At 34.1% G+C, this 21,641-nt stretch overlaps 1 protein-coding gene, 1 non-coding gene and 1 pseudogene across 5 annotated transcripts; 1 reads left to right on the forward strand and 2 right to left on the reverse strand.

The window, feature by feature from the left end:
- The first annotated feature begins 2,176 nt into the window (after window positions 1–2,176).
- On the forward strand, window positions 2,177–3,873 carry LOC124831271 (F-box/kelch-repeat protein At5g43190 pseudogene; annotated as a pseudogene).
- A 4,666-nt stretch (window positions 3,874–8,539) lies between these two features.
- On the reverse strand, window positions 8,540–21,276 carry LOC124848231 (mitochondrial outer membrane protein porin 2-like). 4 transcript variants are annotated; one of them, XM_088099084.1, is made up of 7 exons: window positions 21,138–21,276; window positions 20,990–21,057; window positions 20,471–20,581; window positions 20,273–20,359; window positions 19,993–20,201; window positions 18,822–19,145; window positions 8,540–8,697 (listed from the first exon to the last, which is right to left on the reverse strand). In XM_088099084.1, exons 1-6 carry the CDS (start codon window positions 21,187–21,189, stop codon window positions 18,839–18,841), a joined length of 834 nt encoding a protein of 277 aa, XP_087955210.1. In that variant the 5' UTR covers window positions 21,190–21,276; the 3' UTR covers window positions 8,540–8,697; window positions 18,822–18,838. The 4 variants fall into 4 exon arrangements, with proteins under 4 accessions (XP_087955210.1, XP_087955199.1, XP_087955202.1 ...); XM_088099073.1 differs by lacking the exon at window positions 8,540–8,697 and adding an exon at window positions 8,737–9,055; XM_088099076.1 differs by lacking the exon at window positions 8,540–8,697 and adding an exon at window positions 8,737–9,166.
- A 33-nt stretch (window positions 21,277–21,309) lies between these two features.
- On the reverse strand, window positions 21,310–21,383 carry TRNAT-AGU (transfer RNA threonine (anticodon AGU)). The gene has a single exon. It is a non-coding gene; the product is annotated as a tRNA-Thr (tRNA).
- Window positions 21,384–21,641: the final 258 nt, after the last annotated feature.

The raw sequence follows: 21,641 nt of genomic DNA on the forward strand, positions 1-21,641 counted from the left end.
AATTTAAAATTGATTAATACATATATTTTTTAAAAGTGTTTCTTAAAATTAATATTAGAGCTAATATGCTATATGAGGAAGTAGACAGAACAATGTGTCATGACCATGTCAGAAATAAAAAGAGAAAAATATATCGAGTTGAAATAAAACTCAGTTAGTTAGGTCAAATTAACAGTTATACCATAATTAGATTAGTGTTAATCTTAAATTCATTTCGAAATTTATAAATAGGTATTTTAATAGATTTGTTACATTTAACACATATTTATTGCGCTGAATTTTTGTTGACTTCAACGGTAAATCACCTTCTCTATAGGTAACTTTTCAACCCAACTAAATAGAGTGAAGGTTTTTTTATTAGGTGTTAAATAGGAAGAGATTAAGTGTTAATGAAACTTTTTCCTTTAAAAAAGACATGTGTGGAAAAATATGCATATTTGATTATTTTTTATATGTTAATTTTGTTTTCATCTTCATATATTATAACGGTCTTATTTAGCTTTACTGTTAATTATAATTTATTGTTGACTTATAATGTCTTTGTAAGCCTAAAGAAATTAAAATGAAAAAGGTTAAAATCACATGTATTTATTTATGATCGTTTGAAGATTCAATTAATAGAAGTGAGCACGAAGAATAAAATAGCAAATTGCTATAACTAAACGCACTAAATACAATTAAATCTCTATAACACAGCTAGTACTTTTTTCTTGGAATAGTTAGCATTAGAAATATATTTTTTTTTCACATTTCTTTTTTCAGTTTTAAATATGCTCTTGACTAATTGCATTTCTAATTGTTTCTTTTTTCTCCTTAATCCATAAATTATTTGACTTATATAAGATTGATTATTAATGCATACAAATGTATGGTTTAGAAAAGTATTTGCAATTGACTAAAATGGCACAATTATTATACATTATTTATCAGTCTAAGTATTTTAGTTAGAGTAGATTATGTGAAATTTTTTGGGAATTACATTTATATATTTTTTAAATTGTCTTTTAGTTTTAAAAATATAAAAATTATAGTTTTTTATATTACATATGGGCTTCTTAAATTTTTGGAAAACAATATAAGCTCTCTTGTAAGGAATGAAGGTAAGAATTGTTAATGTAAAAGTGAGAATAAAAAAACAAAAATAAAAGTATTGTTTAAGGAGTCAGTTGCTCTTACATACATGCTCTTACAAATTGTAAGATAATAAATAATAATTAATGTGTAACTTATCTTTTTTATCACGAATCACTGTTTATTGATTAATAATTATCGGTTATACTGTACAAATATAAATATAATTCGAAAAAATCTTAGTTATATTAATGTAATTATCTTATGTTCTTAACCAAGTGGTCCAAAGTTTGAATCCTGAAGATATCATTTTACGTATGAAATACTATTTTGAAAAAGGGAGTACTACACTTTTTGTGCTCAATGTCTCCGACATTGTTGGTCTTTGTATCCAACACTAAATAATTCATTCCAATATAAAGATAAAAATAACTTACATATATCTTAATAAAGATAATAAATATAAGTCATGTAAAGTAAAAGCAAATATATTGTTGGTTATATTAATGACAAACAAAAGCAATATGGCTTAAGTTATAATTGAATTGTGACGTTTGAGTAATTACATTCTTCAGTAAAAATGATTGTTGTTTGATTGTTAGTTATAACATTCATTCAAGTAGTAATTATTCAATTCAACAAATTATAAATAATGAATCATCATTTTTAGCTATGCTTAGTACTGATGCTTTCAATTGTAGTGATATTTGTTCTTGTATCAATTAGGACGTACTCTATCAATTCAAAGAGCTACAACAATAAACTACTTATGATTCTATTAAATTATAATAGTTTAAAATAAGTTTAATTCTATTAAAAATTAAATTATAATAGTTTAAAATATATTTCTTAATAAAAAAATATTTAATTCTATTATATAACGAAGGTACATTTTTTGTTATTTTTATGCTATATATATAAATTAATTAAAAATGAGATGCAAGATAAATATACATTAAGTAGAAGTGCAATTAATGTTTTTTAAAATTTTGAAAACAAAAGCAACTTTTAGTTCAAAAAGTGAACTGGAATAAATGGAGGATTACATGTATAAAAATTTTGATATGAAAAAAAGCATACTCATTGAAGCAATAAATGACGAAGTTGCGCAACAGAAGGGAATGTTGTTGATGAGTATAAATATTATTTATGGGTATTCGTGATTCTTCCATCAACTGTAAAATCTCTTAGAAAATAAAGAATATAATTAGGCACTTTTCCATTTTCTTGTTCCATGTTCTAAACACAAGCCAGTCAAGTCAATGCTTTATTGCTTCTCGTTTCTGTCAATGTTCAGTTTTGTAGTCACTTTCTATGGGCAAAGGATGCAGAACTTCAGCCTTCTGCAACCTAAAATAAAAAATTGAGTCAATTCCAATTTCCAAAGCTTTTTCAACCTTTGTTTTCAGCTGAAAAATTCCATGAAAACCAAACATACCAAGTTCACAACATCTCGTAAACTCCGATGAAGAGGAACACACACATGATCATGTCCCATTCCCCTGCCACTCCAAGGTCATCAGCACCTCCAATGGATCCCAAAATTTGGAGCAAATTGCCACCTGAAATCCTTGAATACATCCTCTCCTTTCTTCCTCTCAAAACCTTCTTGAATCTCAGATCCACTTGCAAAGGTTTCTGGCCTCTCATATTCTCTCCCTCCTTCGTTTCCAAACACTCTTCTCCTTCTTCCTCTTCTTCTTCTTCTTCTTCTTCATCTTCTTCTTCACCCTTCTCTTCCTTTCTCTTACTCTCACACCCTCAATTCCACCGCCACTTCCCTCTCTATGATTGCACACTCGGCACGTGGCGCAACATCTCTCTCTCGCTCTCTGATTCTTCACTGCAATGTTTCCCTTCCCTCACCACGCTTGTCTCCTCGGGTGGTCTCTTCTGCCTATCTGATTCGCTATCATGCTCCTTGATAGTGTGCAACCTTCTGGCCAAGTCTTCTAGAAAGATTCAGTACCCAAGTTTGTCTCTTCACTTGGAGCATCTCACTTTTGTCACAACACCCACAGGGTACACCATATTTGTTCTCTGCTCAGAGGCTGCTACAAACTGTGCCTTTGTTTATGACTCAAATGTTCGAACTTGGAAACGGTTTGACGGTTTTGGTCCGGTTCTCGGCGACAATCATCACCAAAAAGGTGTTCTTTTCAAAGGGGGTTTATATTTTGCTACCCCGGAACCGTTTTCTGTGGTGATATTTGATTTGGGGAGTGGAAGGTGGGAAAAACCCATTGGGGGGTTACCGAGTCAGCTCACTTTTGTTCGATTGGTGAGTGACGGAGAGGGTAAATTGTATTTGGTTGGTGGGGTTGGGAACAACGGAATCTCGAGGAGCATCAAGTTGTGGGAATTGGGTGGAGATGGGAATTGGGTGGAAGTGCAAAGTTTGCCTGATCTTATGTGCAAGAAGTTTGTGGCTGTGTGCTACCATAACTATGAACATGTTTATTGCTTCTGGCATGAAGGGATGATCTGCATTTGCTGCTACACTTGGCCAGAGATCTTGTATTACTTGGTTTCAAGGAGGACTTGGCATTGGCTTCCCAGGTGCCCCTCTTTGCCTCTCAAATGTAGCTGTGGTTTCAAGTGGTTTTCTTTTGTTCCAAATCTCTATGCTTCAGTCTGATACAGTGCTCGTCGTGTATTTCTTTTAGTTTTTCGATTGCTGTGTGCAAGTGTTGGGATTTTATTACTCAGTAGTTGATCAAGTTCTGCTTTTTTTGTATATCTAATATCTGTTTATCATAAATTTTTTAATTGGGGTGTCCTAAATACCTTTTCTGTTTGTTATTTTCTGAGGGTTTTTGTTACATTTGTATATCATGTACTGTTTTTAGTCACAGAAATGGGTTTACTGATAATTTTCTACCATTGTTGAGGCAAGGCAGAGTCTACAGTAGAAGAAGTAGAACCAATGAAAGATTATATAAAAGTTGTTCTTTCTGTCAAATCCAACTTCATTGAAAATCCCATGTCATCAATTTGGAGACAACTTTCCACCATAATTAGGATTAACAACCCCACCGAAATTTATGAAAAATAATAGCTTATCGTCTCTTTTTCTTATGCGTGTGTGAAGTTTGAGATAACGTAACTACACAAACATACAACTACAATGAATAGTCTTTTCATTTATCTGATACTTTCTTTCTTCAAAATGTGAGAGGTAATCAGCTACAGAAAACATTTGAAAGTTCATAATGTATAAATGACCTGTAAAAAAAAGAAGAAAAAATTGTCCTTGTTAATTGGAATCGATTTTGTCCGTAGCGACCGAAAGATGGTCTGCATAATCTGCAGAGATGCACTTGAAAGTTGCAATCTAGAACGTCACGATAAGTGCAATTGAATGAGCTGTTGACGAGTATGTTTTTGTATTGTTTTCTTTGTGTGAAATAGAAAGATACAACAACAAAAACCAAAACCACGTCATGTGCTTTGTTGCTGAAATCTATCTTTACTTCTAGAGCGTCTGAATTTTTATAATTAATTGAAAGCTACCCACAAGTTTATTATTACAATTTTTCCTTTCGTGTTTATCTTAAGTTTTTCCATTTGTTTAGTTAAATTTTTGTTTGGTTTAGAAAATAAAATATATAAAAAAAATACAATGTGAGATACCTTTAGGTTTCTTAGTAAAATAAATAAATAAATAAATAAATAAATCACTTATTTGATATGCAGACGATAATATATACAACATGATGTAAATATCTTAAAAAATGAAATATAATATTGTTTCCGGAAGAGCTTTTATACTAAGGTTAGAAACTCTTACAAGAACATAAGTATTTGTTTATTTTCTTCTTTTGTTAAAGATTTTATTTATAAGTGATTTATTATTCATTCAGTTGTTGTATAAATAAAGACACTGACATGCGTTTTTTCTTCTATATTTTGGTGGCCACGACATAGACTTATTTCATCTTTTAGGTGATCTTTTTTATGAAGCCTTAGTTGTCATGCAAAAACACGTTTGGATTTTATGGCTAATGGTCAAATATATATCTAAGCATTTCTAAATTCATTCGGTTGAAATATGTTTAGTTTAAGATATTCTTGAGGATAGGAAGATTTGAATACCCCTTCATTAATGTACACAACCTCTCACCTTCAAGTAATAAATGATCGTGGGGCTTAAAATAGTTATGAGAATAAGGAGATTAAATTATAATATAAATGAAAATATTTTACTTTGACCCTTCAATAAAGGAATTTCCCGTTCTAGCTCTCGATGATTTTTTTATTTTTGTTTAATCTTTATCATTTGTCTGCATTTGTTAAGTGGTAACATGTTTATTAAGTCATACATTAATAATTAATATGATTAAATCATATATTGTTTCTTGCTTTTGGTCTCCAATAACTTTGTCCATTTTTTTATTTCTCATACAAAATTTACTTTTGTTCAGTTGTCATAGTTTATATACATATTTTGAATAATGTTTTGTATGTTAATTGACATGTGATAAGCGCACTCATTACTTATATTATCGTACTTTTAATATATATATATATATATATATATATATATATATATATATATAATCATATTTATCCGATGAAGTACTATTAGTTTTTTTTTTAATTTTTATACTATATATATGTTCACAGTTAAATGAACTATTAGTAATATTTCCAGGTTTTTAATAAAATATAGAAGCTTGAGAACTTAAGAAGAAAGAAGTCATTTGTAGGAGGTCTCGCTTATTCAATTGAACACGTAAAACAGAGAACTTCAACTTTTGGATTGCAAGATGTTGATGTGATTGAGCAAAATTCCTCAAAAACTTCAAACTTACCTTGTCATTTTTACCCAAAGAGACTTCAAATTCAATGAAAGAAACTAATTTGTATACATATGATACAGAGGAAAATTTTCTAAGACGAAAAAGCCTTTGGAGAGCATTAAATGAACTTTCAACGTCAAGCTTTATATTTTTTATTCATTTTTTTCAAATATTTTGAAGTAGCTAGTCTCCTATTCATTGTGATTAAATATAACAAACCTTGATTCTATGTAGTTTTTTTTATATTTAATTTCAATAGATAATTCTTTTTATTATCTTATATTCTACCTGTTTTTGCTTCATGTTTGCATGTCTTGATTATTTCTGTTTATTTTAAGTTTCATTGCATTGAAAAATAATTTGAAAACTATATACCTAAGGTTGAACAACTTCAGGATTTCCTATGAGGAATAATATTTGGTGCTTGGTTATTCTTATATCACTACCTCTTCATGTAAATCTTATATTAAAAAAATTAAAGATTACCGTTTATATTTTAAGGTATAGGCTTTTATCACTGAGGGATTTTCATCCAAGTAAACTAATAACATAAATAAGATAGTTTTAATAACAATTGTATTGAAGTTCAACTGCTATTGAGCTGAATTTATAAAATTCAATCTCAAATATGCATATAATTATTGGCTTAGTTTAGTTCTATAAATACAGATTAATTGAACTGATCCGTTGTATGTACTTCTATACAGATTACTTTTCTTTAGTACGACATTTAAACTAATTACAATATAACATATTACTGATATAAATAAACTTAAATTTTAGAACATGTTAACGTGTATCTTTGACATTGAATATATTTCAAGAAAAAAATTATATCTAATGAACGTATCCCTAAAATTAAGTTGAAATATTCTTTTACCATAAATAAAATTTATATATAATCTTATTTACCATAATGAACATGTTAAAATATTTATTATTTAAAATTTAAATCAACCCAACATTTGTCAAGTTTAAAAGAGAGGCAAATTGATCTATCATTGACAAGTTCAAAAGAGGTACTGTGCAGTGTTGACTACCCAACCTTGAATTTTTGGTTTAGATTTTATCTAATGAATATAATATTTCAGCATATTTTTATTAATTTGTTTTATACATTGGTTTTATTTTATTTCACTTATCCATCTTTCCAGTACATTTTTGTGTACATTTTACTATCTGAATTATAATAATTCAAAATGTTAACAAAATTAGTTCATTTGACGTCCCAGGTGAATATCATAAATATACACATTGGATGCCAATAAGATAAGTTACAAATGAGATTTCGGAGTAAAATATGTAAAAGAAATAAAATTGAAGGCTGAAGCAAAATTCTCATGATGAACAACTCTTTCTTCTTTAATAAAAATGTTAACTACTATATGTATAGTAGGAAGAATTATGATTTATCACATAAGACCGTGACCTTATTAAGTTATGGATTTTGTCCACGTCAGGAGGAAATATTTTGTTTTAAAGATGATCTTCGGTTCTCTGTACATAATTCTTCCTAAATAAAAATTGATGAATACTACTTAAGCTTCTACGATTGTACAATATAACAGGAGTTACTTAACTCAGTTTTGATAGGTCCTATGATTACATGACTTAAAGCTTAAACATAGTTCTCTCCTTAGGAACTTGAATAGGATATACAATTGTTTCAACTTTCGAGAACAATTAAAGAATGGATAGTTCATAACATATAATCACATTAATTTCTTCAATAATCAAAATACTCAAAGAACCAGTTATTAAGTTTAAGGATTCCATATGCAATTCTCGCCAAATATAAATGCTTGGGGCATACTTTTCAAACCAAGTTTTGTATTTGTTGAATTAATATAATTATCAAAAGTTCAACCTCTTTCCTAAATAATCCATGGTTATTATCAAGAATTTGACTTATAACTTTGTCAAGAATTCATTATCGAAGTGGTAAAAAGGTCTTAATACAACATTCTTAATTCTATTACATTAGGTTTATTTAATTTCCATTAATGATTGAGATGATTAATTTTAGACATCTTTTACTCTTTTTTGCTTCTTTTTTTAAATTTATAACATAATTAATATGGTTAAGTATTTCAATCACCGACCGACTTCAAACAAAACTAAAAAAATTAAAAAAATTTACTAAGAATTTTGATGGAAACATCCTTGATGAGAAGACTTAAAAAAAAAGGTTTAAACCCTCGGATGGTCCTCGTATTTATATGGGAATCTCAAATGGGTCATCGTTTTTTTTTTCGGTCTCAATTGGGTCATATTTTTTGTAAAAATGAGCCAATTTTACCCTAACCGTCAAGTGCTCTCAGACAGCGTTAAGTTTAGCTGAGCTGTATTTTATATTTTGATGGTGTGGCATTGTTTATTAAAATTGAATGGCTGATGTGTTTTAAAATTGTTCACATCACACCTCAAATCAACTTCTTCTTCTTCTTCTTCTTCTTCTGTCTTATCACTTTCTCTCTCTCCCATCTCTTCCAACGCTCAAAAGCTGCAATTTTTCTGTTTTTTCCTCTTCTACTTCATCTTCCAACTTTTCCAGTCCTTCTCCATTTTCTATCATTTTTCATTATCATCTCCTTCTCTGCATTAAAAATATCTCTCCATTGCTCCATCCTTTATTCTTCTCTACTTTAACTACTTTGGACTTTGACTCATCAGTAAATGGAATTTTAGAATTACAAAAATATCTAATTATGTGTTTAATTAATTTAATTGTAAAGCAGCTGATGCGTGGTGCTTCTACTGACATTAGTTGGGTCAGGATGCAAAATTCATTGAACAAGACCTCAGGAGATACTTCCAAAATGACCTGAAAAAGATTTACAAAGTTTTATTGCCCTAGAATCTGTGAAAAAAAAATTCACAATGTCTCCATAAAAAAAAGTTGCTGCCAAGAAGTAGCTAATATAGTTTCTGTCGAACTTCTGTTTGTATTTTTCAAAAGCTAATGCACTACTATAGCTAATTATATAGTTTTCTTTCTTCTATATGATACTCACCTCCATTAGATGGCTAAATTTAGATTCTTTTAATAAATTCTAGAGATCTGCTACTACTTTAGCGTCTATAAAATTGCCCTCTGCATTATTCTTATCCTTGCAGCCAAGAAGGAAAGGAATCACATGTAACAACTCTTCATCATCGCCTGCCAAGACCCTCAGCATTGTCTGTCGTTAATTAAAGAAACCCCATTGAGATGAGAGGAATAAAATAGAGAAGCAAAAAGTACAATTAACCATAAGCACATAATGGCAGGGTCAAGTTGCTTCCTACAAAACCTAACGTAAATAGAAAAAAAAAATTGAATTAGTTGAAGGGATGAGAAAGAACTGATAAGAATATTTATTGAAAGATAATAATGAATTTGAATAAAAAACACAGAAGTTGGAAGATGAAGTAGAAGAGGAAAAAACAAATAAAGATTGCAGCTTTTGAGCGTTGGAAGAGATGTGAGAGAGAGAAAGTGATGAGACAGAAGAAGAAGAAGAAGAAGTTGATTTGAGGTGTGATGTGAACAATTTTAAAACACATCAGTCATTCAATTTTAATAAATAATGTCATGCCATCAAAATATAAAATATAGCTCAGCTAAACTTAACGCCGTCTGAGAGCACTTAACAGTTAGGGTAAAATTGGCTCATTTTTACAAAAATATGACCTAATTGAGACCGAAAAAAAAACGATGACCCATTTGAGATTTTCATATAAATACGAGGACCATCCGAGGGTTTAAACAAAAAAAAAAAACTGTTTGCTCTTGAAAGTTGGACTCTCTCAAGGAAGGATCATTGGAGAAACCCCAAAAGGAAAAAAAAATAGTCCTATATTAAAAGACTTTAAAAAACAAGGAGATTAACAAAAATATACATATCAATTCTCATTCAACAAAATGTGAGTTACGCAAGGGGCAAAGATCTTATTTATAGATGTTAGATGTTAAGATGTGTGTTTCTGTTATTTGGGCTTAGTCTATTATGTATTAAGGGCATTGGCCCATATCTTACAATATAAATAAATTACCCTATGTGTATGCAACACACACAAGGGATATTCTCTCCCAATCTTCTCTATTTCTCATATGGTATCAGAGCACAGGAATAGTTCCAGTCAACTCCACGGTCTCCGGCACCCCTCACTGCCGCCGTCGCCGCTGCCGCCGCCGCCGTCGCCGCCGCCGCCGCCGGAGTTCCAGAATCGACCGGCGACCACACCATCGGAATCGTCTCGGCCGGGCGACCACCGTCGTACGAAGATCGCGGCGAACGGACCTCCCACGCGCCTCCACGCGCCGCTGCAAGAGTCGCCGCTGCCGCCGCGCGTGCCGGCGCGTCGCCGGAGCTTTCCGCCGCCGATCAGCACCGCCGTGATCGCCTCCTCGCCCTCTTTCTGGATCTGTGGTCGTTGCGTCAATCGGAGCACTTTGAATTTTTAGGGTTTCTCCTTCCCTATGGCGTCTTCCTCGTCTACAAACACCTCTATTGGTGGCTCATCTTCTGATCCTTCAATATATACCAATTATGTGAATGTACACTTGTCCATTGACAAGTTAGATGGCACAAATTATGCAACATGGGCGTCCGACATCAAACTTTGGTTGAAGAGTCAAGGGTACTTAGATCATCTTACTCAAAATGTGACTACTGCTCCCATAGATGACACTTCCCGCTGGATGAAAATTGATGCTCAGTTGTGCATTGTTATAAAGTCCACCATTCACTCATCACTGAAACAAATGTTTCGATCCTATGAAACATGTTCAGAAGTATGGGCACAAGCGAAGTTGTTATACACCAATGACACTCAGCGTCTTTATGGTGTTTGTCAGGACCTATTAACTGTTATTGGTCCGCGCAATCCTGGTCCTATGGCAGAATATTTGGGTAAAATTCATGCCCTTCTTCATGACTTTAATGATATATTACCTCCTGCTTCCACTCCTGCTGAAGAATTGGAACAGCGATCAAAGTTCTTCATGTTGTTGGCATTATACGGACTCTCTGATGATGTTTCTCATGTCCGTGATCAGATTTTGGGTTCTCCTGTCATACCCAACTTTACTTCTACTTGTTCTGCTCTTTTGCGTATACCGAGCAAACCCGTCACTGAGACATCCCCTCATACTGATGATTCCTCTGTTATGGCTGCTCAACGTGATGATCGAAGTCGGTCTCGCAAGCCAAGTAAAGGACGTCCAAAATGTTATCTTATCTCAACGTGAAACAACTCGTACACTTCTTATTCATGGTCAAGTACCCTCCCGTTTTTGGGGTGATGCAGTTCTCACAGCATATTATCTTATCAACCGCATGCCATCTTCCGTCCTAGATAACAAAATCCCTCATTCTATCTTATTTCCTCAAGACCCTCTGCATCCATTACCTCTTCGAGTTTTTGGGTCTACATGTTTTGTTCATGATTTTAGTCCTGGTCTTGATAAGTTATCTCCTCGGTCTCACAAATGTGTCTTCTTAGGATTTCCACGGTCACAAAAGGGCTATAAGTGTTTTTCCCCTTCCCTCAATCGTCATTTTATCTCTGCTGATGTCACTTTTGATGAGTCTTCTTTTTACTTTTCACATCTATCTTCTAGATCTGTACCTCTCCCTGTTACTGTTGATATTCCTCTTATATGTGATCCTCCTGGTGATGCTCCACCCATTTTGTCTTCTCCTTCTTTAGACTCTCCTTCGCCACAGGATCATACTTCACCTCCACCCCTTCAGGTTTATAGTCGCCGTAATCGTCTCCCTCATGACTCACTTCCGGTGCCGCCTCATGTGTCTCCTCCGGCTCCAGCAACTGAGTCTGACTTGCCTATTGCCCTCCGTAAAGGTATACGCTCTACCCGTAACCCTTCCCCCCATTATACTGTTCTTAATTACAACAGATTATCTCCATCTTTTTATACTTGTCTCTCATCCATTTCTTCTGTGTCAATTCCCAAATCTGTGAGTGATGCCTTAACTCATCCTGGTTGGCGTCAAGCTATGATGGATGAATTAAGTGCTTTACAGGAAAGTGGAACTTGGGAGCTGGTCCAATTACCATCTGGAAAGTCTGTTGTTGGTTGCAGGTGGGTGTATGCTATCAAGGTTGGTCCTGATGGCACGATTGATCGTCTGAAAGCTCGACTGGTTGCCAAAGGCTACACACAGATTTTTGGTTTGGATTATGGTGATACTTTTTCTCCAGTGGCAAAAATGACCTCTGTTCGCCTCTTCATTGCCATGGCCGCTCTTCGCCAATGGCCTCTTTACCAACTTGATGTCAAAAATGCTTTCCTCAATGGTGATTTGCATGAAGAAATTTATATGGAGCAACCGCCTGGCTTTGTTGCTCAGGGGGAGTCATCTGGATTGGTATGTCGTCTTCGCAAATCCTTATATGGCCTAAAACAGTCTCCTCGGGCCTGGTTTGGTAAATTCAGTTGTGTTGTTCAACAATTTGGTATGTCTCGCAGTGAAGCGGATCATTCAGTGTTCTATCGCCACTCGAGTGCTGGATGTATCTACTTAATAGTGTATGTCGATGATATTGTTCTCACAGGAAGCGACTATCTTGGCATCTCTCAGATGAAACAACACCTTTGTCATCATTTTCAAACCAAAGATCTTGGCAAACTCCGGTACTTTTTGGGTATTGAAGTAGCACAATCCAATGATGGTATTGTCATATCTCAGAGGAAGTATGCGTTAGACATCTTGGAGGAAACAGGGTTAATGAATTGTAAATCTGTTGAGACACCTATGGACCCTAACATCAAACTCCTACCAAATCAGGGGGAGCCTTTCTCAGATCCTGAACGGTACAGAAGACTAGTTGGTAAATTAAACTATCTTACTGTTACGCGTCCTGACATTTCTTTCGCAGTTAGTGTGGTGAGTCAATTTCTAAACTCCCCATGTGAAGACCATTGGGAGGCAGTTGTTCGCATACTGAAGTATATTAAAAGATCACCTGGAAAAGGTTTGCTATATGGCCCTAACAACGATACAAAAATTGTTTGTTATTCAGATGCTGATTGGGCTGGTTCCCCTTCTGATAGGAGGTCTACTTCTGGATATTGTGTCTCTATTGGTAGCAACCTGATATCTTGGAAAAGTAAGAAGCAAAGTGTTGTGGCAAGGTCTAGTGCAGAAGCAGAATATAGAGCTATGGCATCAGCTACTTGCGAGCTTGTGTGGCTTAAACAATTGCTTAGTGAATTGAAATTTGGAGATGTCACTCACATGATACTTATATGTGATAATCAAGCTGCTCTCCATATTAGCTCTAACCCTGTCTTCCATGAGAGAACCAAACACATTGAAGTTGATTGTCATTTCATTCGAGAAAAAATCATATCCGGAGATATCAAGACTGAGTTTGTTAACTCAAGCAACCAGTTGGCAGACATATTCACTAAGTCCTTACGAGGACCTAGAATTGATTATCTTTGTAACAAGCTTGGAACATATGATTTATATGCTCCAGCTTGAGGGGGAGTGTTAGATGTTAAGATGTGTGTTTCTGTTATTTGGGCTTAGTCTATTATGTATTAAGGGCATTGGCCCATATCTTACAATATAAATAAATTACCCTATGTGTATGCAACACACACAAGGGATATTCTCTCCCAATCTTCTCTATTTCTCATAATAGATACATAATCCCTTTGGACCTCATGATCTAAGAGACGTGGGACAAGAAGCATGCATACTTCAACAATTGGAAAAACCAGCGTCTATGGTAGATTAAGTCCTACATTGGACAACTCTAGCGAATTTGGAGTGTTTATAAGGCTTGACACTTAGACAATGGGCATAGCCATATGAAAAGGTTAATCATGTGATCTTGGGTCCTGACCTAGATGAGGCCTAAATGCAAGCCTTATTTCCTATGCTTCTGTTAGTTTTTGACAAAAGGAAATTAATCATACACAAGTACCCATATTTTTACAAAACTAGAAGACAAGACGAATCATCTAGTACTCTACTCCAAAGTATAAGAGTCTTCTTTTTGACTTGTTCTTCAACCCTTCTAGAGATGAGTGTGGTTGTTGGATTCTAGCTCTAAGGAACCTGGAGCTAGAAGTATCTTGGAAGAGGACACTATTCTTTTGGAGTGTCCCAACAAAAAAATTAATGATTTCAAAGGACTAAGATTGAAAAAGCTTCATTCTTCACCTATATATAAACAAGTTCTAGAATCTGGGAAGGAAATTCTCCCTTGTGAAAGAGACTTATTAATGGTAAGAAGGCTTCTTGAAAGCCAATCTTTTGAACTTGAACAACAAAGACAGAACCTATTCCAAACTAGATGTAAATTTTTTTAAAACACTTCTTTAATTGTGGATACTGACTCTTCCTCCAACTGTTGTAATTCTAGTTTGGTAGACAAGCTAGCCTAACTCCTGTACCCCATCTAAAACCTTATAAACTTAACTGGATTAAAGACGATGGTGAGATAATAATCAACCAACAAGTATGCATATCCATCTATAAATAAGACAAATTGCTAACATTTTTTTGCATTTTTCACGAAGAGTCGTGCATCCTTGTAAAGAGTGAGAAGTTATACCCAAATCCAAACTACTCTGATGGTCATGCTTCGAGCACATGTAGCATATTCCTGGATGAAGCTCAACTAGAACATATTTGACATGATCATCATGCAGACATTTTAGCATGAGAGAATAGATTCTTGTCTGAAGAGTTGTTTATTGAACATCACATAATAAGAGGTTTGTCATCATATCTTTCTGGCATCTTGTCGCACACGGGAAAGTATGTCATTAGGACATCAATGAATGATTACCTAAGTTTATTTGTAGCAAATTATCATGATCCCAACTCAATGCTCTAAAAGTTTCTTGTATGAAGGTACGATGTTATCTTTCCATTTTGATGCTCGCAAGTTTTGAGAGGATATCCACTCAATTATTCTGCTCTTTTGCATACAAACCATCAAAGTGATCAACCATATTTTTGGCAATGTAACAGTATTTTTCTAGAAGAGATTATTTGGCTTGGCACTTGTCGTTCACCTATTTAGTTTGGAGTTTCTTTGGCATTTTAATGCTTGACTCCCACCTCATGGGCGAGAGTCAGATCGGTTGTGATTGTTACACATCGAACTACAACCCTGGCTTAAGAATGAACTCATCATGTCCTTCAACTATCACAACGGCTTCCTACTTTCTTTGTTTGAGGAATCATCCTCGCTTAAGACCACCATTCATGTTGTTCATTGAATTTGGGTAGTAAGAAATCAACAAGAAACTATGCTTTCATAGGAAGACGACTTTCAAAACATAATTGAATTTGACAATTACACAAATCTAGTTATCATACTTTATGCTAATTCAAGTTGATATACCACTTGCTTGATCATGTAGGCAATAAGGACCACATTATCAAACCTCTAAAAGTACTAACAATCTCGCTGAAAAAAATGAGAGCTAGAACAAGTTTTTCTATTACCTCATGGATCTTTGACAGATTAAAGAGTTCAACTTGTGAAGTAAATGGCTTTTGCTTCTCATTTTCTTCCAGCACCAAAATTGATTGTTAAGTAAGAGACCACTTAGTAGATAATGAGGACAAGGTTTGTTAGTGGACTAACAAGAACTGGTAAGGAGGCAATGTCCTACTTGATCTTTTGAAACATCTCTCACATTTGTCATTTCAAACAAATTTTTCTAAACCTTTTAACAACTTGAAAAGGATTTTGCTTGTTCTTCCAATATTGGTTGGAAGGAATCTAGAGAAGACAACCAGCCCTCCATTGAGTCGTTAGAGAGACTACTCAAACTCCTAATAAACAAGATAACATTACATTTATCAGGATTAGCTTCAATTGTTGTGTGATTGTAAACATGAGGAAACACGTGTAATATTGGTGTATCTTAAAAATGACCTTCTTGAGATGTTGGGGGACCTTGAATGACTGATTTAATGACCATGACACCAATATAGACCACGATTGTCAATTGTTTTGACTAGGAGTTCTTTGAATTACACATCAATCATTGGTATGTTGATAAACAAAGGAAGAGGAAGCTTGATGAACAAAGAGTTTAAAGAACTCTTTGACAATATAATCGGTAAGTATTTTGATGACATGGTCACTAAAACAAGAAGTCATTTAAAGGTACAATAATATAACGTGTTTAAACCCTACGTGGTTTTGGTGTAGGATCTGGAATTTTCTTCATATTTATAATTACACAACAAGGAACAAAAAGTCAATCCCGATAAATGTAATATTATCTCATGTATGAGGTGTCCAAGCAATCTCATAAAGATTAAAGACTTAATAGAAAACTAACAACTTTCTTGAAATTCCTACCTTAGTTTGCAAAAAAACACAAAACCCCTTTTCAAAGTAGTTAAAGGGTTCAAAAGATTTTGTTTGGAACCAAAAGTGTGAAGAGATGTTTCAAAATATCATGCAAGATATTGTCTGCTTAACCATGTTTGTTAATCCACTAGTAAGCTCAGTACTCAATCTTTACGTAATTGTTTCTTACTCGACAACCAGCTTAGTTTTGGTGCTCAAAGAAAATAAGAACCAAAAGTCTAATTACTTTGAGTCTAACTCTTCTACCCATCAAAGAGCGTCATTAGGTGATCAGAAAACTTGTCCTGGCTCTTTTGTTTTTAGCAAGATTGTGTCAGCATTTTCAAAGCTTTGACGTTGTGGTTTATATTGACAACCCAATCCAGCGAGCATTGTAGAAACCCAAATTAGCAAGAAGGATGACAACATGATATGTTGAATTGTCAAAATTTAGATTATGCTTTGAAACTCAATGTCTAATGAAGGCACGGTTTCCTTTGATTTCCCTGTCGAGCTACTCAAACTCAATGACTAGCATGAATGGTGGTCTTTAAGGGTTTGTGACTCCGCTAACAAAAAAGTAGTGAAGCCAATGTGGTACTCAAATCCTTGAGCAAGTCTTACAATTTGACTTCCAAACGTCAAACAATTAGGCTGACCATGAAACATTCGTTCCCAATCTAAGACTAGCTCACAAAGGGGGAGTCAAACTTTTAAAATTCCAAAGTGATTCCCCAATGATCATTGGGCACATGGTCAACAAGTACCAAACCAAAGGGGCTAGTTTACAAAAATATCATCACTTAAATATATTCAGCATTGCTCATGTCCTAAGAGAGTAAAACGATTGAATCAATTTTCTTTCAAAACTTGCAACTATTGAAAAAGTTGGACATCAGACCCTCGTACACGAAACTCTCATAACATCAAATTGGGATGATGATAATGTGCTGGTAATCACCCATCATTCAGTTTCTAAATGACAACATACTTCCTAGTGAACCACAAGAGACTAGAAAGATACAACAACAAAACTCATATTATACAATGTTCAACAAAGAGCTCTTTAGATGAGGATCTCTTCCCTGCTACAATTTCAACGATAAAGACAAACATATTCTAGTCAAGCCCCATCCAAGAATATGTGGTATGTGCTCAAAGCATGACCTCTCTATACACTTCCTCCAGAAGAATTACATATCATAGTTATCCCTTGGTCTTTAACCACTTGGAAAATGGAATATTTTCAGCCTATTCCCCTTGCCTAAGGGACAAATCAAATTCTTGATAGTAGTCATTGACTATTTTACTGAATAGATAAAGGTTAAACCTTTGGAAAACATAAAATCTGAGCAAGTACAAAAATTCTATTGGAAGAACATCATTTGTCAACATGACCCTCATCAATCAGTTGTCACAAGCAACGGTCGTCCATTCATAAATAAAGGTTTAGAGCAGTTCCTACAAACAACTAGGGATAAAGTAATGAGTTTGATCAATTGAACACCCACATATAAATGGTCAAACAAAGATGACTAACATCAACAAGAACGTGCTTTAAGAAAGCTTGTGTATAATTTGCTCACCTAGTATAAATGTGTAATTGGGTAAATACACCTAATGAAGCTCTTACTGCTAAGTAATTGTGCATGACTTGATTTTATAATTGGTACTAAAATGGAATCAAATTATTTCTGTACAAGCTTTAAGTTGTTTCCATAGTATAACTCGTTGCAATAAGTTGTGAAGAGCTTAAAAAATTATCCATGTACCCTTACACAAGTGTTTGTTTCATAAGATAAGTCAAGAAATTCTAAATAAAATATTCCAAACATTCTATCTTATTCTCCTAGACATGAGTATAATGATTCCGAGTACATAATAAGTGATTGTGAGTATGATAGATACCTGAGGTCTCACAATACCGTTGAGCACCCAAGATTTGAAGCAGATGATAAGGTATTAAAATAGCCTAATGTCGCAATTTATTAAGGACAATATGCTTACATAACTTCAATCTCACAGACCGCTTCAGGAAGTTTGCTATTGTTTAAAATGGTGCCTGAACTACAAACACAGTGGATTTCCCACCAAAATAGTCCATAGGGTCAGGGTTAAAGGATGTGATTCGTGTGAGATTTATGTCAATGGGAGATATTGATTGAGCTCAGATCCTTGATTTGTGTTAAATTCGAATTACTGGCCATTACATTTATCTTCAAAAGAATTCAGACATAATCTATATCCTGGGATGTCATTGGCATTTAGCAAACAAAGGATGCCCTTCAAATATCTACATTTAAGTGTGTGTGAATTAAGCAACATACGGAATGTCAACATCCTCAAGATAAAATTCACAAACTTCAGACAATAACCAGAAGTTCAGGATAAATAAAAGCTTTTTTTTTCAGACAACTAGTTTTGAATCAGATGCCATAAAATAATTAGATGCATTCCCCGTGACAATACTTTCTAATCTCATGCTGTCCAATCAATCACTTGAAGATAATGAGATAAAAATAATACATCAGCAATCTATACCAATTTCCTCTACTTTCTTCCTTTCATTCAACTTAATCGAAGGAAGCTGCAAGATATAACTTAATAAATTACCTCAATTTACGAATCCATTATGGTTTGAGCAAGAGTGAGAAACCAAACTTGGGATTCTTGTCCAAATCCTTTGTTTCAAAAGCACCCGAGATTGTCAAGAATGACTTGCTTGTTAGCTCATGCTGCAATAAAGCGCCAAGGTTGCCGTGGTTGTTCAGCTTTGCCTTCAAAACTGTCTGAGAATCAACGACCAATGAACATCCAACTGTTAATGTATTCTCATTTGTAGAAAACCTTCTGCTAATCTCTCCAACAACAGCTCCTCCATTCAATCTTTCTAGCTGGTGTAAATATGACACCTTCATGGAATCTCCCTTATCACCTCTGCAAAAATGAAAAGTGTACTACTATGTACCAAAACATAAATTTGCCAAAATTGAAATTAATTTATGCCCTTAATTTGTAGGGTTTATCTCTACACAATCAATGCAAGTAACACTTATTCGATAACTTTCCAGGGTTAACAATGTTATAAAACTGGATGTGATGAGATAGTAAGTGAAAAATCTTTATAGAAGAGGCCTAGCTCCAAATCCTGCCGCAATGTGAGTATAATATCAAGAACTGAAACTATACAAGGAATAGTCAATTTCCTGGATATTTTAGAAACTCGGACTCTCCCAAGTCACAATACTAACTCTCCAATTGACTAGTCACTCCTCTCTCAACACCTCTTCCAATATATGTATATAGGCAACATGCCGTATTTATCTAATTACTCCAACTCAACTAACTCTAATTACTCTACTAACTAATGTAACTAGCTATAGGCGTTACCTATCACAATGTCTTAAAACACCTACACGAAAAAGAAAATTGCTAGCAATAAACTCTCTAGCACATTTTCATTATTGGTTCAAATTTATTAGAAGTTACGAAATTGAGTAAGTCTCACTTCTATTTAATGTGCCTTCGCTCATTATTTTGTAGTTACTACTAAACTTCAACCAGTAATAGATTCAACAGAACAAACGTTTCAGAAAATGTGTTGCTAACACCATCCTCTCTGGAAAAAAGAGGAAAAAAAAAACTGAAAATTGTTATAGAAACAACATCCCAATTTCATTTTACAGACAAATAAAGATTCCATCCATAAATACTTGGCTTTGCAAATACGCATTCCAGGTACTGATTTAACATCTGACAATTAAAAAACACCTCAATTACTTACAAAATTACTGAAGCACTGGAACTTGGCATTTTAAAGCACAGACCAGCATTGTATTTCGTAAATTTAGCAAGACTTGTAGAATAGCTCGTTTCTGCTCCAAAGGCAATGCTGGGAGTGCCCATCGTCCCAGAAAAATCAATAGCAGGGGAGCGGGTTAAACCAACACCAAGAGTAAAAGCCACATGATCATGAAGATACTGAACCTCAAACTACACCAAAAGCACATAATCATTACAAGTCCAAGATAACATACTTCAATCCAAAAGTCCAATCTCAGTACCTTTCCAGAATTGTAATCAGGCAAACGAATCGAAGAAATTGTTTTCGCATACGGCATAACATCAGAGACAGTGAATGTAGTCAGCACCTAAAGCACAAAAAGAAAAAAAAAACACAATTACCAATCAAAGTAGAAAACATTATACTGTCAAATTTATAAAATGGAAGAAAAAATAGAGAGAAAGAGAGAGGGAAATACATTTGATTCAGTATCAACTTTGAAATTCACCACTTTGTTCTTATACTTAAATTCCGCAGTCACATCACCAGAGGAAAGCCCTCTGCTCTTCACCAATGTAGATTTCAGGTCCTGAATTTGTGTCACGTAACAATTAACAATCACCGGTTTTCTCAAACAAGAAGAAAATGAATTATCAAAACTAAGGTCTCACTTGATAAACATCTAAGTAAAAACATAAAAGATAATCAAACAAAAAAAATAAAGGAAATGAACTTCTCGAATAATATATCTTCTCCGAAAGGACGTGCGTAAATCGATTACACTTCAATTCATTTTACATTTCTCATGTGAATATTAATGGAATATTTTATTCAAACAAACCTAACACGGCTCTCCAGATGCAAATGAACGACGTGATCAAAATCATCAGTAAAAAATTTCGGAACGAAATAATTATGAGCGAATGATAAGATAGAGAAACATAAGGATCGGGAAGTGAAGTGAAAAAAAGGAGAAGAGAGAAAAACGTGAACGCACCAGACCAGAGTTGGCGGAGGAGGAGATGGTGAACCTCTGATCGGAGTTGTAATCCTTCGTGAGGATATCTGCGAAAGTGGAATCAGAATTTAGTTAGTTAAGAACGAAAACATAAAAAACTGAGAATGAATGAGAGATAGTTGAATACCTCTCCCACTCCTGCCGATATCGGAGAAGAAACCTGGTCCTTTGCCTGACATTTTCTCTGCAGCACAGAGACACCACGAAGAACCAAGGGTTTATGTAAACCCTTTCAGAACGAAAATAAAAGCTAAAAAAAATATAAAATAGGAGATAAAGATTAATTAAAAAAAAGCGTTTGCTCTCGTTGAGAGTCGAACTCAAGACCTCCCGCTTACTAAACGGGTGCTCTAACCAACTGAGCTACGAGAGCTGCTTGCTTATCCTATATTTTGTTATTTAATATCGTATTTATCATTGATATTGTTAACGTATCTGGTGTTTTTGGTTTGACACAGTCATTTTACTTGTTCAAAGGCATTGCGGAAAAGAAAAACTTTTGATAATTCGTGGTTATACACGAGTAAACGTCATGCCACTCTAGGATAAATGGAAGACCGAATAATGATTTAGATTTAATATATTTAATTTTTTTTAATTATTTAAAATAGATTTCTCCGAGAGAAAAAAT

Source organism: Vigna umbellata, chromosome 1 (genome assembly GCF_029865625.1).
Source record: "Vigna umbellata cultivar VRB3 chromosome 1, Vumbellata_1.0, whole genome shotgun sequence".
Classification (NCBI taxonomy): Eukaryota; Viridiplantae; Streptophyta; class Magnoliopsida; order Fabales; family Fabaceae; genus Vigna; species Vigna umbellata.